The following is a 19,095-nucleotide window of genomic DNA, read 5'->3' on the forward strand; positions in this document are numbered from 1 at the left end:
TATCGTGTCTATGAACAGGTTAGAGGTGTTAATAAACCTGGCGTATTAACTGGCTAACTTCCAAGTACAATCCATCTATCCATTTTCTTGCACTTCTTCAATTCAGGGTTATAGTGGGTGGATGCCCATCCCAGCTGTCATAAGCAGATGCATCCTGGACAGGTCACTTTCTGGACTAACACAAAAAGACACACAGCCAAAATGACCAATGAATGTCTTTGGAATTGGGGAAGAAGCCCACATAGAAAGACCCCAGACTGGATTTAAACCCAGGATCTTCTTGCTGCAAGGTGACCAGTGCTAATCATCACACCACTATGCAAGCATGAAAACAAATTAGCATCAGTCCACACTGTCAAGTCAGACTAATCCCAACCCAACTAAGTCCTCCCACATTTATGAAAGGAAGAATTTTATCACTTATATATAATTTCAGATTGCTCCCAACACAGGTTGTTGCTTAAATAGACCCTTGTATGTTGCCTTTTAACAAACCTTGCACATCAGAGAAAGCAAGTGTTCCTGATTAATGTTCCTGCAGTTCAGTCTGTTTATTTTCTACTTTTTGTGAACTGAGGTGCATAGTTTGTTTATGCACTCGGCCGACGCTGGATGCGTCCTCTTAATTTCCCTGGTTGCTCATTGTAGACCTGTACATTCGGTCTATGCTAGTTTCCAGCCACTTGCGCCTTACAGCACGGTGCCTCACATTGCTTTCCAGCTTTCACTGGCTGTAGGTGACAAGGAAGAAGCTTTCCAGTCACATTTCAAAGAACGAAAATAACAAATCTGTCCAGGGAAGTGAATGTGAGTATAGGTTTCTTATACGGGAAATGTACGCCACAAACATAAAACTACTAATGCAGGGTGTTGAGGGGGAGCAGAATGATTGGTAAGAGTCAGGGTCTTTCATTTTGTCATGTTTCTTTTTTCCCCATTTCTGGGCTGATTTTTCACTGCAGGGCTAGTTCCATTCACTTGAATTTATTATTTCTTGCACTGAGGAAGCTGATGAAGTCCAATGTCTGTAAGCGAGTTTGTGCGTGCCTTCGCGCACATTAACGCTTGTGCTGGGTGTATGTGTGCGAGGAGATGAGACACGCGTCTCTTTATGTGTAAGGGAGCCACGCTTTCATGGCTGTTTCAGATCTCGCTGCCTCAGAGTTCGACAGAGCGACGGAGCCAGAAGCGAGAGGGAGAGATGGAGAGATAATAGGAATGGAGGGTGAAAGAAGGCTAACACAGTCTTTAATGAGTTTCCTTGGCTCTCTTTGCCTGTTTCTGGGTCAGGGTCCCCTGGCTGAGGATGTGGGTGGACTGAGGACGATAGAGCAGAAAAGAACAGTGTAAGCCAAGGTCTGCTTGAATAGACTTGTACATTATAGAGTCATCACCTACAGTACATAAAGATGCATGGGAGGAAAGGCCACGCAATGTTTAGCTTATTTCTTGAATTGATAGCGAATGATGGAAGTTAATCAAAACAACTAATGGTCTTGTTGTGGCTCTTTATTGCACGTACACAAACACAAACCCCAAAGGTCAAAGGTCACTTATAGCTTATATTCAATTAGCAGGAGCTTAGAAGTCTATAAAAAACACATCCAAGCTTACTCTTTTTTGATGAAATGCAATCACACACCTACAAAACAGGATGTGCAAATGGTAAATGGACAGGTTCTTATAAGACCTCACCTGCATCATAACAGGACAGAGACAGACCCCTCCTCCGCCTTGCTGAAGGTGGCTTTGGCCATTTTCTGGTTGACTCCTCCTGCCCTTTCATTTCCTAGCAATCAGCTTCAATCTGTGGCAGGTATGGAGGGAGAGATAACATTAGGGAGACATCATGGGGAGATATCTGCTCAGCCAAGACATTATTTAGTGCTCTCAAAGCATCCAAGAGGCAACCTCTGTCAGACAACCAGGCTCCAGCATGTCCACACAGGACAGAGAAATAGGTAGATAGAAGGACATGGAAGAATTACTGATGGGCTGATAAAGTATTTTGTTATCTGAACAGTCTGCCTTCCTGTTTCTGTCCTCCTGTGCTATGTTACTGTCTGTCTGCTGCAACTCTCTTTCAATGACTCAATCCATGTCTGTCTGGCTGAGTTACTTTGAGTGTCTCCCAGTGTTCCTCCCTCTCTCACCTTATGTTTCCCACTGTAACTCTGTCTCTATTACTTTGCCTTCTTTCTTTCGCGCTTGTGAATAATTAATGTCTACCGGTTCGATGGTAATAATAGAACAGATCTGGAGGTGACAAATGGGATGGCCAATAGGCTTCATCCTTCCTTCTTCAAAGAGTTACAAAGTTAGCTGGGCTCATTTGGTGGGCGTGTACACCCATATATTTGTGCCACTTTTTTTTTTTCTTCCCTCCATGTTTGTGTGTGCATGCACATGCAGTTGTGTGTATGTGATTTAAGACAGGGAGATGAAAGGGACTTGTAATTACAGGGAAGCATATCTGTCTACTGCAGAAGTATCCGAGGAATGGCATAAAATGGGCCAGAAGCCTGAGGTCATTAGATCTGGAGCATGTGTGCGTGCTCGCATGCCCGTGTGCGAGAAAGTGACAAAAGCAAAGAGCGTGTGTGCGCGAGAGAAAATGGGAGACACGGATAGATCAGCTTATAATTTCAGTTCCTCGGAGTCGACCTCTGAACTCTGCTTCTCATTATTGGCTCTGCCGTGCTTGCTTCTCAGCAGTAGCTGATTGTGGTTAGACCGAGGAGGCAGTCTTATTGCCGGAGAGGAATCACAGAATTTCCTGCGCTCAAAAATACACTTGTGTAAACATTCCAAAATATCAAATGATAGGGATTTCACTGTGTGCTGTGCACATGGATAATCCCATGCAAAGGCTGTGGTTATAATACTGTCCCACTGTCTCTTGTCTGCTTTCCGCTCTTCCATCCCGTCCTCCCACTTTCTGTCTTGGGATTTTGGCTTCTGTTCTCCACTTCGTCCTCTCTTTCCTTCTAACCATTCTTCGTTTGTTTCTCTCTTCACAGTTGAGGATGACTTCATTGGTCTCGGTGAGCTGCCAGAAACGTTCCCCTCAGACCCCCCAGAGCCGCTGCCCGTGTTTTTAATGGAACCAGAGGAGGCCTACATAGTCAAGAACAAGCCTGTTAACCTGTACTGCAAGGCCACACCTGCCACCCAAATCTACTTCAAGTGCAACAGCGAGTGGGTTCACCAGAAGGAGCACACTGTGGAGGAGAGGGTTGACGAGAACTCTGGTCAGTAGAAAGATCGGCTACGTGCTGACTAGCAACTCTGTTTTAGAAGACATCATGCTGCACAGAGCATTAATAAAAATTGTTTTCTTCACAGAAATGCATCCTGACAGCTAAAACATGATTTGGTTTTATATTATCGTTTAAGAAAATCAAAGCAGTTGGTTAAGGTTCGCAGAAGATTGTTGTTCTGATAAAAAGTTGGAAACGTAACCTTGAATCACAATATGATGTTTTCATATTTTCCCAAAAGCAAGTGTATGAGTATGAGTTCTGACAAAAGTGTCTTTACAAACATACGCTCAATGTGAATCTCTGCTTATAAATCTTATTGTCCAGCATATTTAACTGCTGACCTTGCCACTCAGACTGTAGGTGAGGTATCTTTCATTTGGCACCATCATTTCCATCACAATCATACGTTTATGCATTTGAGTGTTTATATTTTGTTTCAGTGCCTGCTCAATAATCCAGATAAGGATATTCCAGAAAGTTTTTCAAACAGTGTTTGTGGAGTGGAGAAAGAGTTTGCCGCTCATTCAACTGACCTCTTCAGTTTCTGCAGGTTTCCTCAACTTCTTAAACAACACAGATTAGTGATCCTTTATGTGTCAGGAGTTTTAGCAACAGCTGAGATGCATTTTTTTCTCAAAAACACAATGTTTTTCTGGCTTTCAAACCTGAAAACACCCTACAGTACACCAAAAATTGTTCTGCCCCGAGGATCGGGTCCTCTGGCACAAGAGCAAAACGATGTACGCGATTAAGTGCTGAGGAGATTGCCGTAATTTGGGGATACCAAGCAACTTTTGGCACAACACAGAAGAGCTGCCTTGTTGGGCCTGAACCCCTACAGACCAGATGTCACTCCTTTAGCGATGATGTTGTTACATCCTTGTCGGGGGAGAAAAGGTGGTTTGAGCGGGAAAGTCAAGGAAGCTGCGTATGTGAAAAGAGAACGGCCATCTCTGAACTAAGAAAAGGGTAGATCTTTCAGTGCTGTGATTGCAGTCATTTCCCAATTTTCTGTGAATAGTATTCCTGACTGTGGATCAGTGTTCTTGTCAATTTACATTTTAAACTGAGCTCGTGCCTCGTTGTTAGTCAGTGGTTCCAGTTTCCGTCATTATGCAGCTGAGACTGAAGAGTTCATTTGGGTGAGTGATGAAACGTTTCTTCCACTGAAAACGTTGCGCATAGATGAACAGAATCAACTTTTTGGGATATGTCTGTTTACGTACCTGTTTTGTTGAGCATCAAGAGGAAGTGATGGTAGTGAAGCTCCGGTACGGTTGTTTTTAAGAATTCAGTCCCCAAAGGCACCAGAGCCATTACACACAACAGCCCAGCACTGATTGGCTGCATTCAGCCGCTGTATTGGAAATTGAGTTCGTTCTGTCACCCACAGGTACCAATCACATCGCATTTACCCTTTTCATTCCACTGTTTTGACACACACACACACACACACACACACACACACACACACACACACACACACACACACACACACACACACACACACACAGATAGTTTCTCCTTTACTTAAACGTGAATTCACACACATATGCATACACTTTGAACATCGGAAAGCGTGTTTTAACTTTGGCATTTAATATAAAATACCTCTGAAGTTCCATTTTACTGCAATATACAGTATGGGGGAAAAAATAGCAGTGTTAAAGATGACAGCCAGAGCATATACAAAAGAAGTGTTACAGCAGTGGTACAAGATACAAAAGCAGATACACAGACAAAAGGATTCTTGCAGTGAGCACAAACATGAAAGGAGTTATTGGGGAAAAAAACAAGAAAAACAACACGCTTTCCAACCTGAAATACTTTTATTTTGTGACCTAGTGTACTTTAGGTAGAATACACCGATCTGAGCTTGTGTTTCGTAGTTATGATTATGACAAAGAAGAGGGTGAGGTATCAGTGGCTCTTAGCCTTTATGTCAGAAGGTTTTTAGCTAAAAGCATCAACACGGAAAACAACCCACACATCATACACGCACCCACTCTACATAGCCATATCCACAGGCTATTTACTGCAAAGACATTCATTCATTTATGCTCTTGCACCCAGCACAAACACACACAACACCACAAGAGCTCAGTGGATGTGTGTAGCCCTTCTCATCCCACTCCACTGCGCTCTGATTTCCCCAGATTGACAAAAAAGAAGCACCAATAGAATACGGCCAGCATGGTCAATAACACTGACAGTGTAGCCTAAAGAAATCTGATATCTTCCTCTGTACGAGTAAATCTTGAGCCCATTTTCTCTTTTTCTCTCGTCTTACCTCTGTTAAGGTGTTCTGATCATAAAATAAGAGATTGCGAGATCAAAAATGTTTATGAGACAAAGGGTAGAAATTCCATTCAACTTTTCTTTTAAATACAATCAATTAAATTGTTAAAACTTAAAATTTTTTACTCTTTACTCCTTGCACTTTTGCACAGTGCTATACATACAGGGGAACACTGTATACATATTTGACTTTTATCCCAAATATACACAAACAAAGGGAAGAGACATAGTGCAAAGGTTTTAAAGGGCACATAGTTAAAAAGATAAAACTAGGTTCTATTTAAAAGATTTCACCTTCTTCGATCAGTATTGTAGCATAAACCATACAATAAAAACACAGGGACATCCCAGAAAAAAACTTGGGAAAATGTGATTGATGAGCACATGTCAGGGAAAAGACACAATTTTCCTGTCACTGAACATGCTTTGGAGTACAGGAACATCAGCCTCTAAGAAATGGAAAGAGAATTACACAGCTGTAATTCTGCCAACTAAAAGCTTTCCTCAAAAACACATCTCTCTTTCTCTCTCTCTCTTTTTTTACTTACAAAAAGGACTTTTCTTCTGTTAAAAAGGCTACAAATCAGCTTTGACTCAATCCTGTGAGGCAGTAAAACATATAAATGTAAATGTTGCGAATACTTTTTAAAGGCACTGAATGACGCAAATGACATTCATTTTAAAATTTAAGATGTTTGCGTCATGAAATCCTACCGGCTGAAAGCACAATGTGTGCGTCATCAGTAGCTGGAATGCAATCAGCAATACAGGACTTGATTCACTGTACACAGCATGAACCAACTTACCTGCTGCCTTACATCACTGGTGCTGAAGTGGCTTCAGGTATATGTAATGTCTAAAGGTTTTTTTATTCCCATGAATCTAAGGTGCTGTAAGCCACAAGTAGCACATGAGCATTAAAAAAAAATACACTGCATAAAAACGATTAACACCTCAACAAGTGGCATGATTGTACATGATCTTTTTGTAAGGAGCCGGTGATTACATGCAGAGTAAAGGGGCCATTTGAAGAGTTTCTTTTGATCAGCAGCCAGTTATAAAAGTAAAACAGCATGTGCATTTGCCTGTGCAAAGGAAAAATAGTCCAAAAGAAAAAGGGAACTTATATTTACACAGTTTCCAGAAGGAAGCGTCATTCTGACATGTGGCCATAAACCATTTCAAATTGGTTGGTGCTAGATTGGATCAGCAGGAGGGCTGCTTTGCTGTGATTGGTTATTCAGTTGTCTGCCGTATGTGACGACAGACTCTTCTGACAATCTGGTAGATAAAGGTGCATTAGAAGAAGCGAATTAAAAAGTACTGTCTGAAATGTTTTTATCACTGTGAGCTTCACTTTATGTGCAGGTGTTTCACAAAGAAAGGCAGGTCATTTAGAACCAAAGCCACTGAGAAAACATTCATAATTTTAAAGGTAAGAACAAGGCATTAGCTACCCAGCTTGCATTACTAAAATATCATTGCACATTATGGCTTCAATAAATATATCTGAGTGATGTTCTGCTGATTATGTTAAAACTTTCCTGTGGTATTGTGTAAAATGATCAAACGAGGGATGTCAACTAGGAAATGGTTGAATAAATGCAATACTAGATTGTAATCTACCCACCTTGAATATGAGGTCAAAGGAAATTGGCTCATGTGCGCATCTACAATCATGTGAAAAGAACATTTTTACAGAACAGAGCATTTTGTGCAGTCCTGTGACAAAGTAAGTGCACCTTTACTGCTTCTATAGGACTTAATTTTGTTTGTTGGGTATAAAAAGAACTAGAAAGGACATGCAAGTAAGCCTGGACAGATACAACACCCAAGCAAAATAACTGGGTATTGAATGCAAAACCTTTTTGAAGATTTTGTAGGTGCTTAACGTGGCCCAAAAACATTGTAGCATTTTTAAAGGCACTTCATAGTCTCTGTGAGTGGAGAGTGCATTGATCTGTGCAAATGAGTAGCAAATTAATTATATGTAGGTGCAGGTAGTGTAACGTACACCGGAGACAGCCTGTCACTTTCTCTGAGATATACGTTAAAAGATCTAACAGATGCACCCTTCATCTCACAAGAATATCAGGGCACTTATGCCTCCCACCTCCTCCATCTCTCCTTCAGTGACCAATGGCGCCTTTTTTTGCTTGACTGGTTTGATCAATAATGTTTCCTGGTGCTAACAATAGGCTGCTAGGCTAGCTCATGTTAAAAACCACATAAATAATGAATCCTCTCAAAATGAAGCCCCTAATTTAGCCAGTTATTAATGGCTTAGGAAGATAGTAGCCCCGCCTCACTGGCCCTGACACAGTTTACACACCTTGATTTTAAATTGAATGGCCGGTTTTATTTTGTTATCATTGTATTGATATAAAGCACACTTAGAAATTCTAGCTGAGCACACATGAAGTCACTGGATGAGGTCAGCGGGCTCGTTTCAGAGCTCTGATTTTTCCATCAGGGTGATTCTTCAGATGTGTTTGAAGTGCAACACAGGAAAGGAAGAGTTTAATCCAGGTTTAGTAATCCCCGTGAAGTCATGAATGACTCTTAAAGGAGACTGATAACCACTGCAGGCATCGTCATCATTTTCGATTCTCTAATGGTATAGAGTATGCTAACAACATCAGGCGGATAATTGATCACTGTAGAGCCCTTTATGTCTGCAGCGCTGACAGAAAAAAAACAAATGACTGATTCTTGCGCACGTTTTAGACCTTCTGAGAATTATGAGAATCTACTTACTGTTTCCACTATTGATTTTCCCTCTGCTAGACTGGATGTGATGCTCCCACAAAAGCACATCCATCATCACATTCTCAAACTAACAAAACATCCTCTCAGGCGAGCATACTGGCATCAAGTAGCGACGACCAGAGGTGCACTCTTTGGCACTCGCACATATGTGTTGAAAGCCATACACGCCGAAGCAAACGGTGACAGAATAGACGTGGCTGTACCCCTGCCTGCTGGCACACTGTGTAAATTTTACATGAGAGGTAAGCTAGTGTGTGGGATGTCACTATGCTTGCTCTGTGCCAGAACAAGGAGGCTGTGTGAATTCACTGAACCTGAAATAAATTGGCATGTTCGTTTTTTAACCATCCAATTTCTTTTGCATTTTCCATTCAACCAGAATGTCACACAGCTACCATATAAACCAATCAGAGCTGTGCTCTAATAATCTAAGGAAAAAGGTTCAGGATTTACACAGAGATAATGGTTTTTAATGGGCATACCAGCAGAGCAGGATTAGTATTCACTCCTGAGATGCTGTCTCAGGCAGTTATCAGGCAATAATCTCTCACATAATAATTAGTGATAGAAAGTCTGCTGTTACATTAACATGAGTGGCAGAGATGACTGCACATATGTAAAACTAAAGTAACACTGAGCCGGCACAACGTTTGATTTGAGCCAGGAGCCTTGATTCAGATTACTTCTTTCTTTTCTTCTCCGGTTTTCACATCACAAACTAAATTAACAAATTGTTGCAAATTAGCTTATCATCTGAATCAGTTGGCAGTGATTCACGCTGCAAAGAGCTGGATGTCAGTCAGAGATTAGATTACTGATTAAATGCACATTGCGGCACAGATGAGTCAATGATCTATGACACAGTTTTGAGACTGTACATAATAGCGATGCCACATTGACAGCACATGGTGTCTCTTAGGTAAGCTTAGTTAAAAAGATATTTTTAGCATAATGGCTAAGTTAGAAACACCCAGATATACAGTTTAGAGCTCTGGCTGATGTTGGATTTAGATGCCACAGAGCTGTTTTTGGAGATCTGTCAACACAACACAGTTGCATCTAATACAAAGCAATGATGATTTGACAGAATGGTCAGTACTACTGTCAGCGGTTGCTATAAGGCACACATACAGTAAGACCTACATAATGATATTTTCTGCTTTATTGGCTCAGCCCAAACACTGTAAGCTTTGTTGCTTTGTGATTTATTTTTTATTTTTTTTGTGGAAATTTCCAAACTTGATTATCTAGAGCAGGGGTGTCGAACATAATGCCCATGGGCCAGAATCGGCCCAGTCAGGCTGTGGAAAAAGTGAAGGAGGGCATACATTTTTTACTGTTTTCATAAGACCTCCCCCACTGGCCATTCGCACTGCACCAAAGTAATAGAGATAAACAGTGACATGACAGGAACATTTTTTTCACCATCTGCTATAGAAATACTTATTTATTTTTTTATATGGGTCTTTGGTTTAAAAAAAAAAAGGTCTGTTTTATTATTACAAAACACTCTGAGCAATGAGATACCAGAAAATATTCAGTTATTTTGTACATTAATTCTCACAATTTAAGTCCAAAGAGTCGTGCTGACAGATTTTTCATTTACTTGAGCAGCATTTCTTCATCTTGTATGAAACCTGAGACGTACTGTTGAAATTGCTCTTCTTTATCTTATAATAAGATACCTCAGAGATTCATTCGGGATGTTGTTAAACTTCTTTACATTGAAAGAAAGGGCAGCTTCACTGGTCCGACCCAAGATATAAAATGATTTTGACAGCTATGACTTGGAGAATGGTACAGTAGAAAAACAAAAAGTGCAAAATTCAAAACTGGTACCTATCAATACCTACCCTTAAAGTTGCAAATAGGTAATTTATTCATTTAATACAGTAACTCTAACTTTGAAGAAGAAAAAAACTCCCTTACAGTTGTAGTCTTTTGTCAACACAGGCATTAATTCCACCACAGCCCACTGTTTAAATTAGCGTGCACTCTGTACAGCCCTTTTAATTTGTGCCCTGTCAAGAGACCCCAGCCACACTATTCTTTTTGAATTAACAGACAATGATAGGGGGTTGTTGCAGACAACCTAATGTTCAACAATAGGATTAAAATGACCCAAAGATTTGAACATTTTTGCAGAAAAAAATAGAAAAAAAGTTTGCACCACTCTTTAAGTGCTGAGTTAAAATAGATTTGTTACCAATTCAACAAACAGTTAGTCATCGTCTCAGCTAACAACAAACCTTTCTACAGGGCAAGGCACTAAAACTCGATGACTAATGACTGGGGGGGAAGCAAATGACAGGCAGTGTTTTGGAACTGATGTCAGGGTCTGAATTTGGTATACAAACAACATGGTGCTGATGGCACAGGCAGCTGCTGATGGTGTAATGGTGCGGGGAATGCATACAAAAAGGCGATTCAAGAACAACTGGCAGCGATTTGATAGTCCCACTTTCACATCATTGCTGACCAGGTACATGAGCATGAGAGTTCCAGGAAAATGACATCAGCTTAATTTCTTTCCAGTAGGATACACAAACCCCTTATCTAAGCCTAATGGGGCAGCACTGTTGGGATGAGGTGGCATGGGATATTCACAGCGTGAAAGTTCTTTTTAAAAAATCTGCACAAATGTTGCAGGACTGCTGGATGTGGATCCATGCAAAATGCGAGATGTTCCAGTGCCCAGCAGCATCCAAATGCAGTTATAGGGACCATCTCCATACATATGGAATACTTTACTTCTATTAGTTACAAGCGTGCTCTCGGTTTAGTTCGGATACTTGTTGAGATTCTCATGATGTCTGCAAAACGCAGTCTGTTGCAAATGCATTTTTTTTCTCAACCTAGCCTTTTTGAATGCATCATTGTCCTCTTAAATGTCCCATCCTGTCAGAAAAAATATTATGGATTGAGAAATGAAATAAGCACTGTACTTCAATAAACGTCGGTGTGTCACATAACGCACACATAGACTGTTCCTAGGTTGCATGTACATAACTCAAATGCTCCAACAAATAGGCATTTACAGACATGCAGAGATGTGCACACGCTATGGTAGCAGCATAATCTGCTCTAGAGGGGCAGCTGTGGGTAGAGGCATTTGTTTTGGGGATGATTTGTTTGTTTGGGCCCTGGCACCCAGATGAGCAGTAATCAGAGGAGTTAGCAAACAGGATTGTGTTAGCCATGACGCTGAGAATCCTCCCCCACAAGGCCCAGACCCAAGCAGCTCAGTGCTCTGGCTCTAGAATCAGGACAGGCTGACACAAGAATTTCACTCGCATGTGCTGTGCCAGTGTGCCTGCACATGTGATGTGACAATAAAAGTGATTTGATTTGATTTGATATGTGTTGTTTGAGTTTGGTGTGTATGATGTCACATTATTTTAACCATTTCAGCTGTCCATCTGTTTATATTTTCTGGTGTTCAAATTAATGTCATTGTCCTGCACGGTCAATTCTTTGTTTTTTGTTCTGTTTACTGTTTCACGTCTCCGTGATTTAAAAAAAAAATCCTTTATGTTCTTTTTCCCAGGTTTGGTCGTGAGGGAGGCCAGCATAGAGATCACTCGGCAGCAAGTGGAGGAATTGTTTGGGCCAGAGGACTTCTGGTGTCAGTGTGTGGCCTGGAGCTCCGCTGGGACCACCAAGAGCCGCAAAGCTCATGTCCGCATCGCCTGTGAGTATACTCCCCCTCCTTTCATCCCTCTCTTCAGGCCATTATTCACTTATCATCTCTCTCATCTTTGTATTTCTCTCCAAACAAAACCTCTCGGTTGCCAAGAAAACGCATCTCAGCGATGGACTTGTGTATCTTCACAGATTCTGGAGATAGTAGCAGTGAAAAGGAGGTTTTGCTAACATGAGATTCAAGCGTCCCTTTGAACTTGAGTTGGTAAAAAGCCAGTACAGTGGTTTCCTTGCGGGCAGCACAGACCTGAAGAAGAAGCACAGAGGGGGAGAAAAAGAGCTGAAGTGGCGTCTGTGCACTAGGAGAGCTGTGGTGCATGTTTATGACTTCATTTGTGTATGGTCCTCCTTTGTTCTCGGTTTGTCGTCCTGCTGAAAAAGCACCACGCAATTGTTTCTAAATAATGAGAAACATTCTGTACTGGATCTAAAGTTTGGGCTCATTTTTTAACAGTTTTCCCCAAAGGATGTGGCAAAGAAAATCAGAAAAAAAGGGTAATGAAACCCCAGAAGACATGATGCAGAAAGCAAGAGCTGCTTAAGTCTGACTGTGACATCAAGGCAACATTTTTGCAACACAGCTATTACGTGACACAACTACTTACACGTTTTTGTCAAAATTCCACCTGAAGGAAATCCTATTATAGTATCGGCTAGATCATTGCACTTCCACCTCCTGTCAAGTAGTTTCAAGGCACCGTGACTGATGCATCTTTCCCATCTTCACTGTTTCTCTTTAGACTTGTGGCAAACTGGGGAAAAAAAACCCTGCAATACACACTTGGAGAGTGTATTGTAGTTTATGTCAAATATATTGTCAAAACTGGATAAGGATATGACTTGAGCTGTTGATGTTTGGTGGGGAACTGTCAGAATGATTTCATCTTTGCTATACAGTGCATCAGAAAGCACCTCGCAAAGTCAATATCCAGGATTTCACCTGAACCGCTCAATTAAAAGCAACTTAGCAGTGATGGAGCTGTCTCTCCCTATTTTTATTCGATCATCTCCACTTCTTTGTATTACTAACTCTGTATTTGCTCCATATTCTGCACAGTTTGTCTCTGAATTTAGTGCATTCCCCTTTATTTCCAACACCAGTATCTCTTCCTATTACTGCTTCTATTATACTAGCCTGGTGAATCCGAATCACGCCTCTCAGTCTCCCACTGAGTCCACTCCCGCTGCTCCACCTCCTATAATCACCCGTGATGAGCAGCCTGCCAGCACTAACCTATCCCTCAAATCACAATGGACCCCTCTTCCCCTCCCATTAGCTTCTGCTGAATGGATTAGCTCCTCTACTGGGCTTTCTCTCCAGGCAGGCTTCTTGTCAGAGCCAGACTCTATCCCGTTAGGCTAATGGAAACTGGGGTTGTTTTCCTCTCCTCTCCCATCATCTAAACATATACTGTTTAATCAGACGGTGAGTCACATCTAGCGCAGATGAGTTAAGAGGCTGCCGTGTTGAAGAAGGAGCTTTCAGACTTGCTGGAAGTTCGGCTGAAATTATTGTGAGAGCCTGTCAGAGGAAGAGAGAACGTGTGCATTTCTTGTGTGTCCTTCCCTTCATGTGACCTCCACAGAACCGTTTTAATTGGCCTCTATTTTTGGGGTGCAGTTATTGCTTGCCACCAAGGGGTAATGAAAGTATTTTCACAGAAGCAAATTAAATAAATTAATCAAATCAGAAGAAATGGCTTTCAGGACTAGCGGAGGGGAATCATACACAGAGAGAGCAAATTGATTTTCTTGTCTGTTTGTGGACTTTTGGAGCAGGTAAAACCAAAGCAGCATTGCATGTGACTTTCCTCGGGATTAAAACTCTCAGAGTAGGCCTCCTGATATCGGATTGCACCAGTAGCTAATGATTTACTAAGCAAGAAAAGTAATAATTTCTGAAGTCCGCAGTGCTGGTGTAATTTTGCCTGACAAGTAGCCACTTAAGGTAATGGTTGTCATATGTGTATCTTTCTGTGGGCCTGCGAGGCTGGAAGTGTTTGCTTGCTGAGGGGAGAATGGTGTGTCTCCCGCAGGAATGTCTACTCAGCTGCTCCCACACCCTCTATGCCGCAGTACCGCTCAGGGTTACGAGAAGTGAGGAAAGGAGAGACTCCAGCAGGGAGGTGTAATTTAAACCGACATCCAATAAAAATCTATATTGCAAAATAATCGCTCGTATGCTACTTACTGTTTCATCACAGGTACATTTTGATTAGTGAACTACAAAAGCAGCGGGTGTTCAATTTTTAGTTGAATAAGAAGGCTGAGGACTAAAAGTGTGAATATTCCACATAAACACACAAACACTGGCCTTTGCCACTGATAGTAACAGTGTTGCCTGTTAAGCGAATTTATGCTCTGAATAGTAAATGCATAATTTAACTAAGAAGAGCTATGAAATGAAAGGAAGAAAAAGAATTGGGTTTTGTTCCAAACAAAAAGAGAATAAAATATGTAATAGGAACCCACCGGCCACTTCATTAGGAACAATTTGCTAATAGCAGGTTGGACTTTTTTTTTGCATTCAGAACTGCCTCAGTTCTTCATGGCACAGATTCAACAAGGTGCTGGAAACATTCGTGAGAGATTTTGGTCCATATTGACACATTTGTAGCCCATTCATCGCCTGCATGTACATGATGTGAGATGAGATGTTGTGGCCATGGGAGTTCTTTGTATACAGTGAACTTACTGTCATATTCATGAAACCAGCTGGAGATGATTTGAGTTTTGTTTATGCAAAATTCTGACCCTACCATCTGAATGTCACAGCAGAAATCAAGACTTGTCAGACCAGGCAGCATTTTTCCAATCTTCTGAGCCCATGCGAGCTTTAGCTGCAGTTTCCTATTCTTAGCTGATAGCAGTGGCGCCTCGCGTGGCTGCTTTAGCCCATCTGCTTCAAGGTTTGACATGTCAAACGGTTATTTGAGTTACTTTTCCGTTCCTTTCAACATAAAGCAGTCTAGCCATTCTCCTCTGACACCTGGCATCAGCAAGTCTGGTATTTCAGAAACTGTTGCTCAATAGATATTTTCTCTTTTTTGGGTGTTTTCACTTTATTCAGGATCAGGGGCGGGGGTGCCAAAACACCTCGGACAGGTCGCCCGTCCAATGCAGAGCTTAGACAGAAACCATTCACGCTCACATTCACACCTATGGCCAGCTGTTAGTTAACCTGACACATGCATGTTTTTGGACTGTGGGGGAAGCCAGAGTACCTGGACAGATAATTTAATTTGTTAGATTTGACTGTAGTGCAAATTTTATAAATCATAAAGTTATCAGTGTGTACCTGTCATACCGTGACTTCTAATTATTTTATCGTTAAGGTAGCATCCATCGCTATAGAATAGTTCTGATGTATCTCCTTTCCTTTCCTCCTGCCCACTTTATCTTAAGGAAACCAAACAGCTTGTGTGTCCTTGGATTGAATTGGAAAAACCTCTGTCAAAGAATATACCCCTGCAGTCATTCTTTCTTTTAATTTCATACCAGACTTTTACGGAAATTACTTTCAATTCAGCAGTCACCCTTTCAGCCATTACAATACATTGAAATGTGCTGAATTATAACATATTCCCCTGAAGACACGGGTACTCACGGGTTGAACTGGAACAAGGATACCTCATGAATTTGTTATTTTAAGGATCATTTTTCCAAATAAAAAATGAACCGTAAAATGACTATAGGTATTCTTTAGTGTTTCCAGGTGCTGCATCATCATGTATTCTGTAATAGGAACATGATCTGTCTTCTTCCCTTTGGGGATGCAGACCAGTTCATTCTAAACAGTGAAACATGTCTATTTTAAAATAATGTCTCTAAACCTAATAGCTATTGAATGAAATGAAAGCAAATGAAGAAACAAAAAAAAAAAAAATCTGTTGTGATCAGTTTTTGGAGATCTCTCGTTTTATTACAGGTGGTAATGCTCTTTTCATTCTGTATCCATTCATACACCATCTCCCCAGACACTGAAAAGCATTTCTTTACTATGATAGATAAGGAAAGTGTATCCTGTTACACACTGTGCCTAAGAGTCTTGAGAGTCTTTAGAGATTTACACGCAGTTTGCTTTGACTTTTCAAGTGCAAATCCTGCCATACGATCTGTGTCACTTCAGACTGTATGCCCACATCTAAAGTCCATGTGCTATTCTAGGACTATAAAATATAATAAATCTGTGCCTTATGTTGGTACACAATGTCAGTAGCTGTACATTTCTGTATTAGCAGCGTTCTCTGAAGAAGAACAGCTGTATCCTTTTAAAAGATCGAGTCCCTGAATGAAGGTCACTGCAGGATTTGTTTTCATGGACACAGTTAGGTGTGGGTTGAAGAAGAAACTAATATATCTGCTTGCTGTGGACTTTCCATGTGGTCCCTCTGCTTTTAGGGTTCCTTCAGGTACTTCGGCTTCAACAGTCCAATGACATGCAGGTTAGGTTAGCCGGACTTTCTAAATTGTCCATAAGGGTGGATGTCATCATGCAAATCTCTGTGTGTTTGTTAGCTGTGTGATGGACAGGCAACCTCTTCTGTCTCTGCCCCGCTTCTCTGTCCCCAGTGTCACAACTCTGGTTGGTTAAGCATTTAAAAAAATAGAGAAGGGATGGGTGAACTTTTTTTAATGTTAATTAAGAGCCCATGTTGGCTTATCAAAAATAGGATCTTCAGGTCAGCCTTCATTCTATAGCTTGTATAGTTCAGTGCTGCCAACATCAAAAGCTACAGGAAGTTGGTGTAATGCAAAATACAGTTTTATAACTGGGTTTTTTGTTTTTTTTGAAGCGCAATGTAAAACGAATTAAATGTAGTAAGTAACATGTGGCATGTGGTTGTTTTTCTAGAGAAAAGAGCTCTAATGGGTGCAATCATGTCCAAGTCTCTCCTCTGAGCAGCTCATCTCAGTTAGACTTCCTGGTAAAATAAAATACAGTAGATGACATTATTTTTCAATATTTTGATGAAAAATTAACATACATTACAAAACATTACATTACATTACATTTCAAAATGCATTTTTGGTAGAATAACCAGTGACATCTGTTAGATTATAAAGCTTGCATTCTCGACATTGGTAAGTTGTCATATTTCCGATTGACTGACAGATGTATAAATATCTACCAACTACTCAAGGCCACCTTTGTGGTACTTCTTGCTGCAGTTTGCTGTGATGGCACGCACGCATGCACACAAACACTCACACTCTCTCTCTCTCTCTCACTCACACACACACACACACACACACACACACACACACACACACACACACACACACACACACACACACACACACACGCACGGACGCACGCACGGACGCACACAAAGAAAGAGACAGCTGGTGATAGAGCCTTTTGGTTTGTTTTACCCTTCAGTCATTCTTGACTGTGCGCGTTTCCTCATCCACATACAGTATAGGTGCCACATTTTGTACATTTGTCTCCTCAGGAAAGGGAACAAAGTTATGTAGAATTGTTGTCTGGAATAAAATATGTTTTTGTGCTTTGCTGAATGAAGTTATTCACCCCCAAACCGAATGTGTCAATAAAAGTGTGTATGACGAGAATTTTGCAATGCTTGTGAAAATGGTATCACTGGGGTTTGGAGGATTGATTGTAGACATGATGCTTCAGTGCCTCTAACGTTGCTAAGTACTACTGTACCTCCTCTCCTCTCCTCGCCCCTTCTCGTCAGTTGATGCCCACTGCTACTGTCTCAGTCTGTGCAGCATGATATATGTCTAATGGGCTTCAGGTTCCAGTGTAGCATGACACCTTCAGTAATCCTAGCCTGTCAGCTCCACTATACCTTCCCTGCACTAATCCATAAGGGCTCTCACGCCAAGAAAATGTTGGTTTTCTGATGGAGCGCAAGTGAGCCCCTTCTCCATATTTTCCATCCATCTATTTCAAGCAATCTGTGTGTGTGTGTGTGTGTGTGTGTGTGTGTGTGTGTGTGTGTGTGTGTGTGTGTGTGTGTTGAAGATGAGCTTGGAGACATAACACTCACCTATAGTCTGTTTTATATATACTGCTTTTACATAGGCAGGTCTTATTGACAACTTAACCTTTCTTTTCTTTTAATTGTTTTTATAGTTTGTGACATTAACACTGGTCGGCTTTGTGTTTAATCTTAAACATATTTCAGGATATACTGTCGATCTTCCAGTATGATACACTTTCATTTAGCACTAATACACAATGTCTTTTATGTGTTTTTTCAGACTTGAGAAAGACATTTGACCAGGAACCTCTTGGAAAAGAAGTGTCACTTGAACAGGAAGTGTTACTTCAATGTCGCCCACCCGAAGGCATCCCAGCTGCTGAGGTAAGGTCCAAAAGGGTGTTTCATGAAGCCAGTGCACGTTTGTTGTTAGGATAATATGTTTGAACAGGTAAGTACTTTTCAGGGAAATGAAGGCAAAATGCTCTCACCTCAAATCCACCCAACTGACTTCTTTAAAAAGAGGTAATTTTCACTGACTTTTGGGATGGGTTTTTGGAGATATGCCATCATTATTCTTGGCATTATTTTTTGTTAAGTATATAAAATGTTAAAATATCACCTACAATATTGTACTGCATAGTGAGCTCATGCATTTTTTAGCATATATTGTAATTTTGGTAGTGTCAGTCACTGATTCTGTTCTTCTATTCTCTAAATAATTCAGGTAGAAACTGTGTGTTGATTACAGAATTTGCCTCAGTTTTAAACTTGCCTATTTCAGAGGTTTCAAATAAAATAACACTGAATAAATCTGACACGCCACACTGCGCAGATAAGGACATTTTTCACCACTGCCCGGGTTATTAAAGTTCTTTGGGTATTTCCTGAACATCGGCCTGTCACTGCAATTTGGAGGAGAGAAAATTGTAATTATCTGCCGAGGGATAAAAAAAAAAATACATTCAGTTGTGTGACTTTGCTACCTTAGCTTGGCCAGTATCTCCTCCCTGCCGTTCTTTCTCCCTGCCCGACAGTAGAACCCTATTAGGACTGTATTTGAAAAGGCTCAGTTGAGATTGCAGGACCAGTTGTGAGTTGTAGGGACTGAA

General features: G+C 41.0%; 1 protein-coding gene across 2 annotated transcripts in view; it reads left to right on the forward strand.

The window, feature by feature from the left end:
* Nucleotides 1-19,095, forward strand: part of unc5cb (unc-5 netrin receptor Cb) — a 132,965-nt gene that overhangs the window by 61,775 nt on the left and 52,095 nt on the right. For both annotated transcript variants that reach the window (XM_082539682.1, XM_082539683.1), the window contains exons 2-4: nucleotides 3,021-3,251; nucleotides 11,878-12,021; nucleotides 18,264-18,367. In XM_082539682.1, the coding sequence (XP_082395808.1) occupies nucleotides 3,021-3,251; nucleotides 11,878-12,021; nucleotides 18,264-18,367 (479 nt within the window). The remainder of the gene's footprint in view (nucleotides 1-3,020; nucleotides 3,252-11,877; nucleotides 12,022-18,263; nucleotides 18,368-19,095) is intronic.

The sequence above is a fragment of the Aulonocara stuartgranti genome (genome assembly GCF_965226115.1).
Source record: "Aulonocara stuartgranti genome assembly, chromosome: 7".
NCBI lineage: Eukaryota > Metazoa > Chordata > Actinopteri > Cichliformes > Cichlidae > Aulonocara > Aulonocara stuartgranti.